The sequence below is a fragment of the Gekko japonicus genome, unplaced genomic scaffold, assembly GCF_001447785.1.
Source record: "Gekko japonicus isolate JY-2015 unplaced genomic scaffold, Gekko_japonicus_V1.1 scaffold2109, whole genome shotgun sequence".
NCBI classification, from domain to species: Eukaryota; Metazoa; Chordata; class Lepidosauria; order Squamata; family Gekkonidae; genus Gekko; species Gekko japonicus.
In genome coordinates this window covers 117,516-133,402 of record NW_015171567.1, presented here as the reverse complement: position 1 = coordinate 133,402, position 15,887 = coordinate 117,516, and the positions used below count along the sequence as shown (strand labels likewise).

Here is a 15,887-nt window from a genome sequence, read left to right as displayed (position 1 = left end):
AAAATAGGATGTGCACAGCTGGGAGGAACCATGCCAGAGTAGCCCGTGTGTGTGCCGGGCCCTGCCTCTGACGGGGGACTGCAGACTGGCCAGTCGGCCCGGCCCTTCCCTTCCCTCCCCACCAGAAGAGGGGACCACCACCCCTGGCTGTGGGTGCCGGTATGAAGGAAGCTTACCTGTGACTGCCTCACAAAGATGCCGTGGTTTGCCCTTCCCTTCCCTCCCCACCAGAAGAGGGGACCACCACCCCTGGCTGTGGGTGCCGGTCTGAAGGAAGCTTACCTGTGACTGCCTCACAAAGATGCCGTGGTTCTCCTCGCAGGTGAAGTACTTCCGGCCCTGGACGGTGCCGTCGTTCTTGCCTTTGGCTTCATCCAGAATGACGCCGACCCACTTCCCAGTGGCAAACAGCGTGGCACCAACGTAGGCCACGGTCCCACGGTGCCCCTTCCCAATGACCTCCACTCTGGAGCCCACCTTCAGGGGCTTGCCGCTCGCTTCCACGCTCATCCTGGGGCCGGTGCTTGATGCCTAGGGTGGAAGGCAGCAAGAAGGAAAGGCAAACGGTTAGCCCACCGCCTCAGGCCACAAAAACCAAGGCACTCCCAGGCCCACTGTCTCATCAGGAACCAAGGCTGGCCCCGCTCAGGCTCCCACACGGCCTCTCGTTTTCAGGAGGTTCTGCACAAGCAAAATGAAGTTCCGCACGTGGAGGTCCTGAACGGACTGGGAACCAAAGGCATGAAGGAATACCTCAGCCCCTTCTCTCCAGCCCAGTCTCAGGACACACCCCCATCGGCTCCAGCCCAGTCTCCAAGGGCCGCCACGGGGACCTGCAGGAAAAGAGCCGGATCCAAGCCCAGCAGCAGCAGCAGCAGCTTCAGAGAGCCACAAGATACGGGCCCAAGCTCCCTCGGCCAGGGGCTGGCACCTGACAAGAGTATCTGGCGGAGGGAGCGTGGTGGCTCTCAACATCTGGCCCCAAGGCTCCCTCCTGTAAGCTGCGGAGAGTCTTGTGAGCAATAATTCTACTTGGTGAGCTACCGGCATTAAAGTTGTGAGCGAGCAATTTGGCTGCTGCACACATCAGTTTCCTCCCTGAGCTAAGACGGAAATGCGTGAGCTGGAGGCTAAAAAACTGTGAGCTAGCTCACACTGACTCAGCTTAGAGGGAACACTGGGTCTTGTCGGCCTCCGAGGTGCAGCTGGACTCCAACCCAGAGCTCCTACCAGCCAGGAGTCCTGTAAGCTGAGTCGGAAGCCAAAAGAGAGTCGGCAACTTTCTCAGTCACCAGCGGGACGTAGCCCAAGGAAGGAAGAGCAGAGATGGAGAGGGAGGGAACCGGGGCTTCTTCCCTGGCAGGGGGAAGGTCAGGAAAAAGTGAAATACATGCAACACTTACTTCCCCATGAAATCCTGGTTTGTTTTACTGTTTAGGAACACAAAATAAACTTCTACTAGTTGGCATAGTTATAAAATTTAAACGCATAAATGCCTCACAGGCCAGTCCGAAGCAGTGTTCCCTCTAAGCTGAGTTAGGGTGAGCTAGCCCACAGTTCTTTAGCCTCCGGCTCACACCTTTTTGTCTCCGCTCAGGAAGGATGGGGCTCCAGAGCAAACTAATTTATGCAGCAGCCGAATCGCTCGCTCACAGCTTTAATGCCAGCAGCTCACAAAGTAGAATTTTTGCTCACAAGACTCCACAGCTTAGAGGGAACATTGGTCCTAAGGCCCCAGTGCATCATGCTGTCCATACCCAGCTTTATCGGTTGATGGGCAGGTGGCCAGATGCCGCCCCAGAAAATCTGGCTGAGGGGCTGGAGGCTGTGGTGGGATGTCTGAAACAGAGCCGGCTGAGGCCGAACCCTTCTAAGGCGGAGGTTCTGTGGCTGGGCGGGGGGGGGACACACTCCGGGTTGGGGTGCCAACTCCCAGCTCTAACTGGTGCGCCCTCGAGACCGGCACTTATCGTCTGGGTGTGATCCCGGATGCCTCCTTGACAGTGGAGGCCCAGGTCCCAAATGTGGCCAGGCTGGGCAATTGGCCCCCAACCAATCTCGCCCTGACTTAGCCACTGTCATCCATGCAATGGTCATTGCCAGACTGGATTACTGTAACTCGCTCTACATGGGCCTGCCCTTGAGGCTGACCCTGAAACTCCAACTGGTGCGAAATGCAGCAGCAGCGGCACGGGTCCTTACGGAGATGCCTTGCACAGCGCACAGTCATCTGGTCCTGCGCGAACTGCCCTGGCTTCCGGTGGTCTGCCGGATCAGATTCAAGGTTATGGTGTTGACGTTGAAGGCCCTTAACGGTCAGGGTCCTACATACCTCCGGGACCGCCTCTCCTGCTATACCCCCCAGAAGAGCATTACACTCAAAAGAACAGAACTTATGGGTGGTCATAGAATCAGAATGTTAGAGTTGGAAGGGACCTTGCAGGTCACCTAGTCCAACCCCCTGCACTCTGCAGGAGGCACAGCCCTACAATATACCGGAAAGAGGGCCATCCAGCCTCCGCATGGAAACGTCCAGCAAAGGAGCCTCCACCACCTCCCGAGGCAGTCTGTTCCACCGCTCAACGGCTCTTACAGTCAGGAAGTTTCTCCTGATATTTAGTATCGTATCGACTCCCTTGTAATTCCCACCCATTAGACCTAGTCTCGCCATCCGGAGCAAGAGAGAATAGATACGCTCCATCTTCTACATGACAGCCCTTCAGATATTTGGAGACTGCAGTCATGTCCCCTCTAAGCCTTCTCTTTCCCAGGCTAAACAGACCCAACCCTTTCAGCCTTTCCTCATTATAAGACTTGGATTCCAACCCTCTCACCATCCTGGTTGCCCTCTTCTGGACACGCTCGAGCTTGTCAACGCCCTTCCTACAATATGGTGCCCAAAACTGGACACAGGACTCTAGGTGAGGCCTGACCAGAGCAGAACAGAGCGGAACGACGACCTCCCGTGATCTGGACACGATGCTTCTGTCAATGCATCCTGAGACTGCATTAGCGTTCTTCGCAGCCACATCGCACTGCAGGCTCATGGTCCCTGGCCCGAGAGACATCTGCCGGTCCTCAACCAGCGCCAGGGCCGCCTTTGCCTGGTGGAACCCTCTGCCAAGTAACCGCCATGCCCTGCGGGGTATTTTACAGTTCCGCAGGGCATGCAAGGCATAGATGTTCCGCCGGGCCTTTGGCTGAGGACAGCGACGGTTCAGTCTTGGCACTTCCCACCTTCCGCTTCCCCTCCCCCACCTGTTTCCCATGAGACAACAGCGCAGCGAGGATTTTAGCGCCATTTGTAAGCAATTACTCAGATTATTGTGTTTTTATTGCCTCGTGTAAATTTTAATTTCAATGTTTTATAGGACCGTATGGTACACCACCCTGGGCCTGGTCTTACTGGGGAGGGCGGTTGATAAATGTAATAAATAAATAAGTATAAATAAAAACCACTGCCGCTGGCACGTCACGGCCAGTCAGTACCCTACACCTCCTCTGCAGCGGGGAATGGGAGACGCTCTCCCCAGGAGGTGCGCCGGAGGTCACACCGACCCTTCTCCAGCCAGGGAGCGCCCTGCCACTGCCCCTCCCCCCCCGGAAAAAAAGAAACCACCCTGCAGAGTACGCTGAGCTACCCATGCCATCGATGCCCGGTCACTATCATGCACGAACGATGGAGGGAACGTGGCACCCTCCACTGGAAGGAGAGCTGCACCCCTCCAGGGAGCCCTGCAGATAAGGGCTCAAGTTTCTTTGTGGTCCTTTTGTAATGGGAGACTATAGAATCATAGAATGTTAAGAGTTGGATGGGGAATGGGAGACGCTCTCCCCAGGAGGTGCGCCGGAGGTCACACCGACCCTTCTCCAGCCAGGGAGCGCCCTGCCACTGCCCCTCCCCCCCCGGAAAAAAAGAAACCACCCTGCAGAGTACGCTGAGCTACCCATGCCAACGATGCCCGGTAACTGCCATGCATGAAAGACGGAGGGAACGTGGCACCCTCCACTGGAAGGAGAGCTGCACCCCTCCAGGGAGCCCTGCAGATAAGGGCTCAAGTTTCTTTGTGGTCCTTTTGTAATGGGAGACTATAGAATCATAGAATGTTAAGAGTTGGAAGGGATCTTAGAGGTCACCTAGTCCAATCCCCTGCACTCTGCAGGAGCACAGCCGAAAGGCAGCCCTACAACATACCCGAAAGAGGGCCGTCCAGCCTCCACTTGAAAACGTCCAGCAAAGGAGCCTCCACCACCTCCCGAGGCAGACTGTTCCACTGCTCAACCACCCTGACAGTTAGGAGGTTTTCCCTGACACTTAGCCAGTAGCGACTCCCTTGTCATTTCCCCCCATTAGATCTAGTCTTGCAATCCGGAGCAAGAGAGAAGAGATCTGCTCCATCTTCTACAGATATTTGAAGACTGCAATCATGTCCCCTCTAAGCCTTCTCTTTCCCAGGCTAAACAGACCCAACCCTCTAAGACTTGGATTCCAACCCTCTCACCATCCTGGTTGCCCTATTCTGGACACCATCTCACTCCTGCATCCAATCAGAGATCAGGACTAAACAATTTGAAAAGAGCTTTGCCTACGCAAAGTGTTTAGTGGCAGAGTTTATTTATTTATTTGATTTGCACCCCGCCTTTCCCGCCGAAGCAAGCCAGGTTTCAGGTTTTTGTCTGCAGGATTTATCTATAAAAGGCTGTCTATCAACCCTCAAAACTGATAATACAAACAAATAAAAAGTTTGGTTCTTTAACTATAACCCACAAACCATAAATGTGCATAGAATTTTTATCTTTTATTTTAAAAAGAAACAGCTCAGCTCTCTTAATTAAGCAAGAGATGGGCATATGAAAATTAACCCTACAGCTACTGTAAAAATATGGGCTACAATGATCAGTGTTCCTCACATTGTTTAATCATATAGTAATATTTTTAAAAGCAAGCCAGGTTTCAGGTTTTTGTCTCACTACTTTTAGGGATTATCAACAAGCCCAAGTCACAAACACCCAGAGGTCTCACCTAACCCTCTTCTGAAACTTCCATCCAGAGAAATCTGATTTACTTATCACAGTAGTGCATATCTAGAGAAAAATATCAATCTTATCTTTTTTTGTAAATCTCTTCTATCATAATCACATGATTACTATCTAGATAAGTGGTCGGTTCTTAAATATATATGAGACAATCAACACAAGTGCAAATGAGCCAGTCAGCAAGTGCATATGAGTTACATCTGATAAAGCAAGATAAGAAGGCCGATCTTAACTCCTATCCTAAATTAAAAAGCAGCATTTCTGTAAATGTTTCTATTAACCGTCAAAGACGAAAGTGACTTTGAGCAACTGGAGTCCACTGACTGCTGAAGAGTGCCTGAACTCTCGGTTAACACGCATATTCAGCAAGAAAAACCACGAAATAATCAGCGGCCGCTACACCTGGTTTGGGGGGCCCTTGAATGTGGGAGCTTCTCAAACCGCCCGGCCCTACCCTGCTTCTCCTGGGTGATGAAGAGGGAAAGGAAAGGCAGGAGGTGCTCTTTAGCAACTGGCCGGCTTTCGTCATTGAGATGGGTCCAGGGTAAAACGAAGGGCATTTGTTTTAACACCCAGCACAACTTGTCCATGATGACTGTTATCAAGTTTGACGCAACGCAGGGGTCAGGGGTTCTGTGTTATGAGACTGATACAGCTGAAGGAGGGGGTGGAATGGGGCATGCTACCCATAAAACAGAATGCCTCGCAAGTAGAAAACTTAACACGGAGGCAAGTTCTAATCACCCAGTTGCTTCCCATTCTGAAGTTCAACTTAAAGGGAACTTTTAAGGTGGGGGAAAGCACTTATCTTTGAATGCCCAGCCCCCTAAAGAGTTCTGGTGAGCTTGAAACTTGCCCGCTGATTGGTGCCAAATGCCTGACCCAGGGAACCCTTCCCTTCCCTCCTGGCTGACGAAAGGCTGGCTGGCTGGGGAGAGACGACCTGACATGCTCAGAGGCACTCTTGCCATTTTAACAAGTCACAGTTATTCACGTATCTTTTACGTGTGTGTTTGGTGGGGTGGCACACAGGGTATAGGATACACATGTGGCTCTTTGGGGTGATGGTAACTGTGAAGAGCACTAGAAGGCTTGTATATGGGAGGTTTGTTTGTTTTTTCTTTTCATTTTTGTTATTCATCCCAAAAGGGACTATTTTGTTTCTGGGTTGTTTCATATGGTTTTGCTTCATTATTGTTTCTTTTGATACTGTCGTTTTGTTTTCCTAATTCTACCTCGTGGTTTCAATGGAAGATCCCCCCCCAAAAAAAAACACACACAGAAACCCTTTCTCGGGTCTGTAGTTTCAAATTTTTCCACCCAAAATGTGCAAAACACAGTGGGGTTGTAGTCTTCCCCAAGGCACCCACACTACCAAACTTCAGACAGAGAGAATCCCCCCTTTCTTTCTTCTGTTTTTTGAGGCAATGAAATGCACCAGGCAGTACACAGAGGCCACTGGAGAACAGCAGCTGGAGAAGAGGCAGCCGGGCAAGGCCAGGGCGTCTGGGGGCATCAGGGCGGGCAGGCAGGCAGGCAGCAGGACCTGGAGGCAGATTTGCCTGGATGGGGGGATGAGATTCGGAGAGTGGCAAACGCGCAGCAAAGGGCAGGCTGCAATGGGAAATTCGGCACAGCAGGGCAGGCCACTGGGAGGAGAGAAAAAGGCAAAGTTGCCCCCCCCCAAAAAAATATTCTTTAGGGTTAGAATTATGTCACACCTGTACGTAACCCTCCTGTCCAATTTGCAGTCAGTCCAGAAAGCTCCGAGCATCTGTCCCCGTCCCGTCCCCCCCCCGAAGGAACCCTGGGCTTTCTCTATGCCAGGGTCCCCAGCCTTTTTTAGCCCGGTGCCCGCCAGCCCTTTTTATTAGGAAAATGCCAGCTGCCTTGTCATAGTAAAACCAACAGAGGCAGCGACTGCAATAGCAAAAGAAACCAGAGCAAAATGGGGAACGGCTCATGCTTCTCGTTTGTTTTTTTGTTATAGGCTGTTTCAGATGGTGAATTTGTTTTATTTTCGTATTCATTATAATAGATCCAAGTGGGTGCAGCCGTGTCGGTCTGAAGCAGCGGAACAAAATTTGAGTCCAGGCAGGTACCTTGAAGACCAACAACATTCTATTCACGGTATAAGCTTCCGTGCGCACGCCCACTTCCTCAGATACAGTGGAACAGAGCCGCCTTGACCATTACTTGAAGGGGTGGAGTGGGGGTTGTTGTCAGGAAGGGCCATTGAGAGTCGAAATGCATAAGCACCGGGTGATTATAGTGGAGACTGGATGTAAGAAGGATCTGGGAATGGCAGTGGATTAGCATACAAATGCAAGAGTTAACAAACAGAGGTGTGAGTCCAGGGGCACCTACAAGACAAATAAAGTTCAGTTCTTGGTAAAAGCGGGAACTGAGAGACTCAGTATGTACACACTCCTTCAGATTCACGGGGACAGACTCCCTCAGATATTATACATACAATCACCCAGTGCTTATGCATCATGACTCTCAGGGCCCCTTCCTGATAACAGACCCCACCCCTATGTAATGGTCAAGGAGCTTCTATTCCACTGTATCCAAGGAAGTACGCGTGCACACAAAAGCTTATACCATGAATAAAACTGTGTTGGTCTTAAAGGTGCTCCTGGACTCAAACTCTGTTATTCAAACTTTGTTACAAACACCCCGTTTTTGTAATTATTTTAATTAATGATGAAAGAAAAAGAGAAGTCAAGCAACAAAGTTGCAGATTTAGAGATCCTGAGATACAGATTGCCATGACATTATAATAATATAATTATATTCAATTCCTGATGGAAAAAGCATGGATGGCAGCGGGAGTGGGGGGGGGGGGTGGAAGCCACTGCACTGTATCTGCAGCCACAGCATCAATAAAGAAACTACGCCAGCCTGTCTCCATGCAGAAAACCAGAACACAGAGCATATATTTTAGCAAATAAAACACCTCTCAGGGTGGTTTACTCCACAACACTAGGGCAACCACAGAGAAGGCCCCGCTTCCTGCCGCAGACATTTTTAATTCCTGGAAAAAGGGAATCAGGAAATGCAGTCCCCAGAGGTGATCTCAACAGGTGGGCGGCAGGCCTTCTACAAGAAGAGGTGCTCTTCGAGGCAGGCTAGTCCCCGGGCTGCAAAGAGCAAAGCCAGCCGCTTGAATGGTGCCTAGAAGGGTTCAGTTCCTCTAGCCCAGATCCAATGCATTCCCCAGAAACCAGGAGTCCTCAGCCAGACTCCAGAACGCCCCTTTCTAGACTTAGAATTCCCACCCTGACTATGCTCTCATTCCAAGAGTGGCTGTGGACTGCCTTCAGTTTAGGCTCACTCTGTGGATTCGCAAGGACACCCGTCCCCTGCTAAAATGCAGGCTCCCAGGACTACTACCTGCCTGGATGGAAATGTACATCTCTCCACACACACCAGCTGCTCCTCATACATGAGACAAATGCTCCCTCTAAGCTGTGGAGTATTGTGAGCAGAAAATGTACTTTGTGAGCATCCACCACACACCCCAGAAAGGGTCCATGAAGCGAGATATCCTGAGCAGATCCTGAAGAAGAAGAGGAGAAGAGATTGGATTTACACCCCATGGCCCTTCACTACCCAAAGGTGTCTCAGAGCGGCTGACAAACTCCTTGCCCTTCCCCTCCCCACAACAGACACCCTGGGAGGCAGGCGGGGCTGAGAGAGCTCTGACAGAAATTGCTCTTTTTCAAGGACAGCTCTTGAAAGAATTTGTGACTGACCCAAGGTCATCCAGCCAGGTGCCAGTGGAGGAGTGGGGAATCAAACCCGGTTCTCTCAGATTAGAGTCCGCGCACTTAACCACTACGCCAAACTCCCTGCCAAATTCCTCCTGCCGACCCAACACAAAGAGCAGATCTGCCGCACCCTCAGCTCTTCTCTTGCGATGTGATGAGCGGCTACTCCTGGGTCTGACGGACCAAGAGAACACAGAGACACAGGCGTGGCCTAGCTTGTCGGGAAGCTTGACAACCTTGACCAAAATTGGGAAGTTCCGATTTCTGTCTCCTTCAACCCAGGAAAAGTGTTTGTATTCACAGGAATCAGGAGCTGGCCTGGGATCCACCCAATAAACCATTCTCCTGCACAGACCCCTCTGAGATGGATGCAAACTCCTCAAGTGATGGAACCGCCGGAGAATCGCCCTTAGAAAATCCTACGACTAAGATGTAAACAAGCAGGAAGAAGGAACGCCGCAAATTCTGGAAAATGACAGGGTGGAAGAGAGGGTGTTAAAAAAAAAATCTGGAGCTGATAAGAAAGTAGGTTAAAGAGCCTCGTTATAAAATGCGGCGATGCATCAAGGCCCGTTCCGGAACTGAAAAGAGCCCCACATCCACCGCAATCAATACCTAATTCCTACAGGCAAATGACTGCAGACACCCAGCCCGAGCCCCACATTAACCACCACCGAGGGGCACTTGGAGGGGGGAGGGGGCAGGATGCCCTTGTGCAGAGGGGATGTCATCAGGCCAGGAGCGCAGCATCCTGGGGGAAAAGGGGCGGGCGGGGGGGGGGAGACACAGTCAGAGCAGCCACCATCATCCTGCCGCTGCAGGGCGGAGGAGAGGAGGACCACGCCTGCCTCCCTGCTGGCTCCAACCGCACGCGAGAGAAGGGGCTCTTGGCCTTGCCACCGCCTTGCCTGGGCCCACCTCTCACCAGCAGCCTCCCTTCCAGGCCCGGGGGGGGGGGCGGCAGTGGCCAGGCACGTCCCACAATCAGGCCTCTGGCACCCACCACAGAACTCCACAGCTTCTCCCCCCACAGCCCCTGGCGAGCCCGAGTGTCAGGGCTCCATGTACAACAGGGCCGGTGGCCCAGGAGCCCAGCCGGTTGAGATCAGGGCTCCGTGGAAGCAGCCAGACCCGGGACTGCCTCCCGCAAGCAGGAGGCCAAGGCTCCAGGAAGAGCACCGTGGGCATCACCCTGGCCATGTGGCCCACCGGGGACCTGTAAGACGGAGCTCTTCCGCCAGGTTTACACACAGAGACAGACTCCGTGTTCGAGGCCAAGGGAGCATCCGCTCAGCTCACGAAGGCATTCAGAGCTTAGGAAGATGCTGCAGGCCAAGCCGAGCCTGGCTCAGTTGGGGCCACCATGACACACTTCAAGAGCCTCTCTTCCCTCTCCACCTACGCACATCCCAAGAGACCCTCCAGGAGGCTGTACCCACAGCAAGAAACCCGTGGGACCAGAAGAGAGGCCTCTCCATGGGTCGCTCTGCAGTACCAGAGTCAGGCGCCTTTCTCTGCACACAAGGCAGGTCGGACACGCACAAAACACAACCAGGAAGTCCGAGGAGCCAGGAGAAGGATTTCCCGTACGTCTCCCCAGAGAAAAGGCCAGCAGGCCACAGAGCAGGACGCAGAGGACCGCCGCCCCCTCTCCTGCCCGGCCTGCCAGCTCAGATCTGCCTCCTGGGTCCTGCTGTCTGCCCCCACCTTCAGAGAGTGGCAACTAGAGAGGGCCGTTTCCATGGCAGCAGCTCACCTGTGGAACTCCCTCCCCCTGGAGGCTCACCAGGTGCCTCCCACCCTGTCTTTTAGGTGCCAGGCCAAAACATTTCTTTCTATCCAGGCTTTTAACTGAGGGGTTTTCAATCTCTTCAGCTGTTTTACAGTCCGCTTCTGCAATGAGGTCAGTTTCATGGGTGCCCTTATGCTGCTTCTGTGTTGGTTTTGTGGCGCCTTTCCCTGCAAGCTGCCTTGAGTGGGACTCCCAGCAAACCAGCCTCTCCTCCCCCCTCCACTCGGCCCCGAGAGTTCCCCCCCCCCGCCACGGCAGCCAGCTCCAGAGGTGCCAGGTGGGCAGAGGCAAAGGGGAAAGTAAGAGCCCTGCACCAGAATCCCCTTCCGGTGGCAAACTCGGCTTCTCTGAATGCCAGTTAAGGGAGCTCACTGAGGAAGCTTTTCCAGAGACTGCTCCCACCCACCCTCCTGCATTTTGGCACTCCCTGCAGGGAAGGGGCCCTGCCTGCCTTCCTGGAGTGTCCTACGCCTCCTCCCCAGGAACAAGCAACCGCACGGGTGCTGCAACCCACGCCACACGCCCCACAGAGGACAGCAGCTTTCTCCTGGGGCACATATTCATGAAGCACAGGCTTATCCTGGCTACTAGCCATGGTGGTTAAAGGCACTAAACCTCTGAATCCCAGTGCCATCAGGGGAAGGCCTCAACCTCTCTGCCCTGCTGTTGGCTGTCCAGAGGAACTGGTTGATGCCACTGTGCGAGACGGGATGCTGGACTAGATGGAGCTTCACTGCTCTGATCCAGCGGGACTCTTCTGGTGTCCTTATCAGGGGAAGGCCTCGGCCTCTCTGCCCTGTTGCTGGCCCTCCAGAGGGACTGGCTGGCCCCTGAGTGAGACGGGAGGCTGGACTAGAGGGACCCTCCCTGGTCTGACCCAGCAGGGCTCTTCTGGTGTCCTTCTCAGGGGAAGGCCTCGGCCTCTCTGCCCCGTCGCTGGCCCTCTGGAGGAACTGGCTGGCCCCTGTGTGAGACGGGATGCTGGACCGGATGGACCCTCACTGGTCTGACCCAGCAGGGCTCTTCTGACTCAGGGAAAGGCCTCGGCCTCTCTGCCCCGTCGCTGGCCCTCCGGAGGAACTGGCTGGCCCCTGTGTGAGACGGGATGCTGGACTAGAGGGACCCTTCCTGGTCTGGCCCAGCAGGGCTCTTCTGGTATTCTTATTAGGGGAAGGCTTCGGCCTCCCTGCCCTGTTGCTGGCCCTCCAGAGGAACTGGCTGGCCCCTGTGTGAGACGGGAGGCTGGACTGGAGGGACCCTCACTGGTCTGACCCAGCAGGGCTCTTCTGATGTTCTGGTATTCTTACATGGACCAAATGGACTCCGGTTCTAGCATCCTGCCTCTTCGGTTCAGAGGGGAATGCATTCTTCAGAGCCATCCATCCAGACCCTTTCCCAAACACTCAGACCCACACCCCAGTTTCTGAAGCCCCTCCACTCCGAAGGCCCTGGAGGACAAAGCTGCTCCAGACCCCCCCCAACACACCCCGCTTGGGCTCCCTGGTCCAGTGCTGGAGGCCTCCCCTCCTGCCAGAAACGGGCAGCCTTTAGACCCCAGGAGCTCCAGCCACCGAGGCGCCTCCGGCCACTCCACGCCAGAGGCCCCCTTCGCCAGAGCAGGCCTGCTACCCACCCCCCAACTCATTGTTCCATGATGCAACTGTGGCCTGGAAGCCTCCTTGAGGCAGGTGGAGCAGAAACACCTTCTTCAGTGAAACAAGCAAAGGACCTCTCTGCACCAGAGCGAGGGGGGCTCGTGCGGGCCCTCCAGAGCTCTGCCACCCTCCTGACTCAAAGGAGGAGATTACTCAAGGATTACTAACTCACTCATCACTCCGTGACAGAATGGGGGTGGCTGCGGCTGTCTTCTCCGCGGAGGAGGAGGCGAGCGAGCGAGGGAGGCAGGGAGAAAGTCTCCACGTGGGGCTGCCTGGTGAGGACGGAAGCCGGGCTTGCCTCGGGGAAGCCAGCGGCCCCAGTAAACGCCAGGCAGGTACGGCAACGGGGGCGCGAGGGCGCGAGAAGAGACGCACAGCAGCAGCCGGGTGAGACCAAGATGGAACGACAGCAGGCCCGGAACACAAACGGAAGGCCCAGGCCATCTCAACGGACCTCAGGGGCTGAGCAGAGCCGGCCCCGGTCAGTCCTTGGGAGGGAGACAGCCTCCCCCCCACACGCAGAGTCAGGCAACTGCAAACCACCTCTGGCACCTGGAGAACCAGTTTGGCTGTAGTGGTGAAGTGCACAGAGGACTCTACTCTGGGAGAACCGGGCTTTATTCCCCACCCCTCCTCCTCCACATGCAGCCAGCTGGGTGACCTTGGGCCAGTCACAGTTCTCTCAGTGCTGGTCTCTCAGAGCTCTCTCAGCCCCACCTCCCTCACAGGGGGTGTCTGTTGGGGAGGAGGGGAAGGGAATGGAGTTTGTGAGCCGCTCTGAGAGTCCGAGTGAAGGGCATGGGGTATAAATCCAATTTCTTCTTCTTCTTCTTCTTCTTGCCTGGAAAACCCCACGAGGGGTCCCCAGAAGTTGGCCTGTGACTTGATGACACACACACGCCCCTGCCCCGCCGGCCACCAGAGGGGACTTGCAGGGAAGGCTGGCGAGGAGTCCAGTCCAGCCCCAGGGCTGTCAGGCAGCCGAGGTGGTGTTGTGGCGAGAGCACCGTGACGGAGAGGCCCAGGTGCCAACCCCCACTCTGCCACGGACGCTTGCTGGGTGATCGGGGGCCAGTCCCTCCCTCTGAGCCTCACCGACCCCACAGGCTTACTGCGAGGATAAAACAGAAGCGGGGAGCATGATGTCAGCCATTCGAGGTCTTCACTGGGAAGAAATGTGGGGGTGTCAGTGACTTATGTATTTCGGCAAGTAAAAGTCACAGGCCGAGCCCTTGCGCGCCTCAGTGCAGCACGGCCAAACGGCAGAGACCTGCCCCCCCCACCAAGGCCCACCCCCCACCCCCCTGGACTGCGACTGGAATGCACATCAAACCCGCCCAGACGGTGGCAGCTCCCAATCCGGCACCCCCTCCTGGCATTCCCCAGAGTGGGAGGGAATACCATCACCACACCATCAGGAGCCGAGACGGCCCCCGCGGGCACCCACGGCCGAGGGACCCGAAGTCGCCTTCCCTTTAGGGACTACAACAGCACTCCCTTCCCGGTCAGGGTGATGCGCTGAAATGCACCACTAGCCAAATGGTGCATTCCACAGAGTCAGCAAAGCAGGCTCTCCCCCCACACACACAGGCAGCCCCGGAGCCTGTGGCCTGCTCAAGAACGCCGCCCTCCCTCCCGCAAAACGTGGCCTCGGAGGGCTTCTAACCTGGGGACGGTTCCCCATATCCCCAAATACCGACCCTCTGAAGTACACGGACCTAACAGCCCAGGCCTGCTGCTCCGGAGGCCGGAACACGGGGGGGTGGGGGGCTCGCTGGCCTGGCCACGCCGGGCTCCCAAGAAGCACCACGGCTTTCAAGGGACGCCCAGGGAAGTGTCTCCAGAACAGCACAGAACCACGTCAGTGGAGCAGGTGGGCCAATGTCTCGGCCACGAGGGCAAACGTTCGGCCTCTTCTTGTTGTCAGCTGAGCCACCCCCCCTCCAGACAGGGGAAGAGAGGCACCCGTGACCACAAGGGCTTGCAGAGGCAGGGAAGGGGGACGCAAACAGAGCCACCCAGCACTACCACCACCCCAGCCTGAGTCACAGGCAGCTCCCTGCCAAGTAACGGGGATGTCCAGTCATTGAGACTAGGGGGTGTCGTGGGGGGCAACGAAAACAAAACAACAAAGGAGGACACTCCAGAGAGAGAGAACGCTGCCTCCCCCCCCCACCCCCCAGCTCCGAGTCCTGCTGCTGAGTTTGCAGGCCTCTGGGGAAAGTCTGGGCTCCCAAAGGCCACCCACGAACATCCCAGCGTCTCTGGGCAGGCCCAGAAGGAGCACAACGCCTGGCAGGAGGGCTGGGGAAGGGAGCCCTGGGCAGCGAAGAGCCACCCCCCACCCCACCCCACCCCACAGAGAGGGGCTCAGCTGAGACCTCCTGATGTGGCGGGCCAGAGGCTCCTGTCCAGGGGAGGGGGGGAGGAGGAGGGGGGCTCTCTCGGCTTCCCACGAAATGTCGGCAGAGAGCAGTGCAGCAGCCGCCAGGGGGGGTGGTCTCTCTGGCCCCACTCCCCCGCTCCCGGCTGCCTGCAGGTGTCCTCCTCCTCCTCCTCCTCCTCCTCCTCCTCCTCGCAACAGATTGCCTGGAGAGCGCGGCCCCTCCAGGGGCACAGGCCAGGGCCCTGGCAGGAGGCTGCCCACTCGCCACGGGCAGGCAACTTACCCGGCTGTACGCGTGCCTCTTGGGCTGGGCCATGCCGAGGGCTTTCCTCCCTCCCTCTCTCTCTCGCTCTGTCTCTCTGAGAAGGACTGCTGGAAGGGCTGGCCGGTCCTATCTCATGGCCGGGGTGACCCAGGGAAGAGGCAGCCCTGCCTCCCTCTCTCTCTCTCTCTCCCCCCAGCCGCACGGGGCACAGGAGGAGGAGGAGGAGGCGAGGAGCCCTTCTCCAGAGAGGAGGAGGAGGACGAGGAGGAGGAGGGTGGTGGCAGCGGCGCAGCGGCTCTCAGCCTCCAACACACACAAATCCAGCCCAGCTGATGGAGACTCTCTGCGCTAGAGCCGCTCCAGTCTCTTGTCACCCAGCGTGCCAGCCCACTGGGTCCTAATGCTAGACCAGATCACACCGAAACATCCGAGGGAAGGCTGGCCCGGGGGCCTGGGCAGGCGGAGCAGGGAAGGCAAGCGCCCCGGGGGCATGAGGGCAGGAGTGAGTCCTGGGTGGGCCGAGAGCACCTGTCCGGAGGGGGGGCCAGCCTCCACCAGACTCGGGGCACAAGGACCCAGGCAGGCGGCATCCAGTTGAGCCCCTGAGCCTGCGGAACTGCCCAGAGTGCCCACGAGGCACGCTCAAGCCTGCCCCCCCGCCACTGGTTCAGGCCCCTCCTCCCACCCGCCAGGCTTCTCTCAATGGACTGACTGGGCGGAAGGGAAGGGAAGGAAGGACCTCCCTCTTGCATGGGGGGTTTTGGGGACACAGTGCCCACCAGGCAAGCGGGCAGCAAAGCCCCTCACGGAGCGGAGCAGCCTGGCATCTCTGCACAGGACGCAGGGCACAAAGGGAGAATACGTGGGCAGGAGGCCTCTTCTCACTCTCTTCCCTACGGCTGTCCTAAAAGACGCCTCCTCACAGCCCCCAACACGCAGCTGCGGGGGGGGGGGGGGGGGAGGGGAAGAAAAAACA

At 56.2% G+C, this 15,887-nt stretch overlaps 2 protein-coding genes across 2 annotated transcripts in view; one reads left to right on the top strand and one right to left on the bottom strand.

Moving 5' to 3' along the window:
* DCTN1 (dynactin subunit 1) overlaps positions 1-8,449 on the bottom strand; it is a 58,557-nt gene extending 50,108 nt beyond the window's left edge. Inside the window, exons 1-2 of the mRNA XM_015419781.1 lie at positions 8,434-8,449; positions 283-531 (exon numbers count right to left, since the gene is read on the bottom strand). Of these exons, the coding sequence (XP_015275267.1) occupies positions 283-510 (228 nt within the window). The 5' untranslated portion in view covers positions 511-531; positions 8,434-8,449. The remainder of the gene's footprint in view (positions 1-282; positions 532-8,433) is intronic.
* A 3,998-nt stretch (positions 8,450-12,447) lies between these two features.
* Positions 12,448-15,887, top strand: part of LOC107117629 — an 18,830-nt gene continuing 15,390 nt past the window's right edge. The window contains exon 1 of the mRNA XM_015419779.1: positions 12,448-12,595. Within this exon, the coding sequence (XP_015275265.1) occupies positions 12,448-12,595 (148 nt within the window). The remainder of the gene's footprint in view (positions 12,596-15,887) is intronic.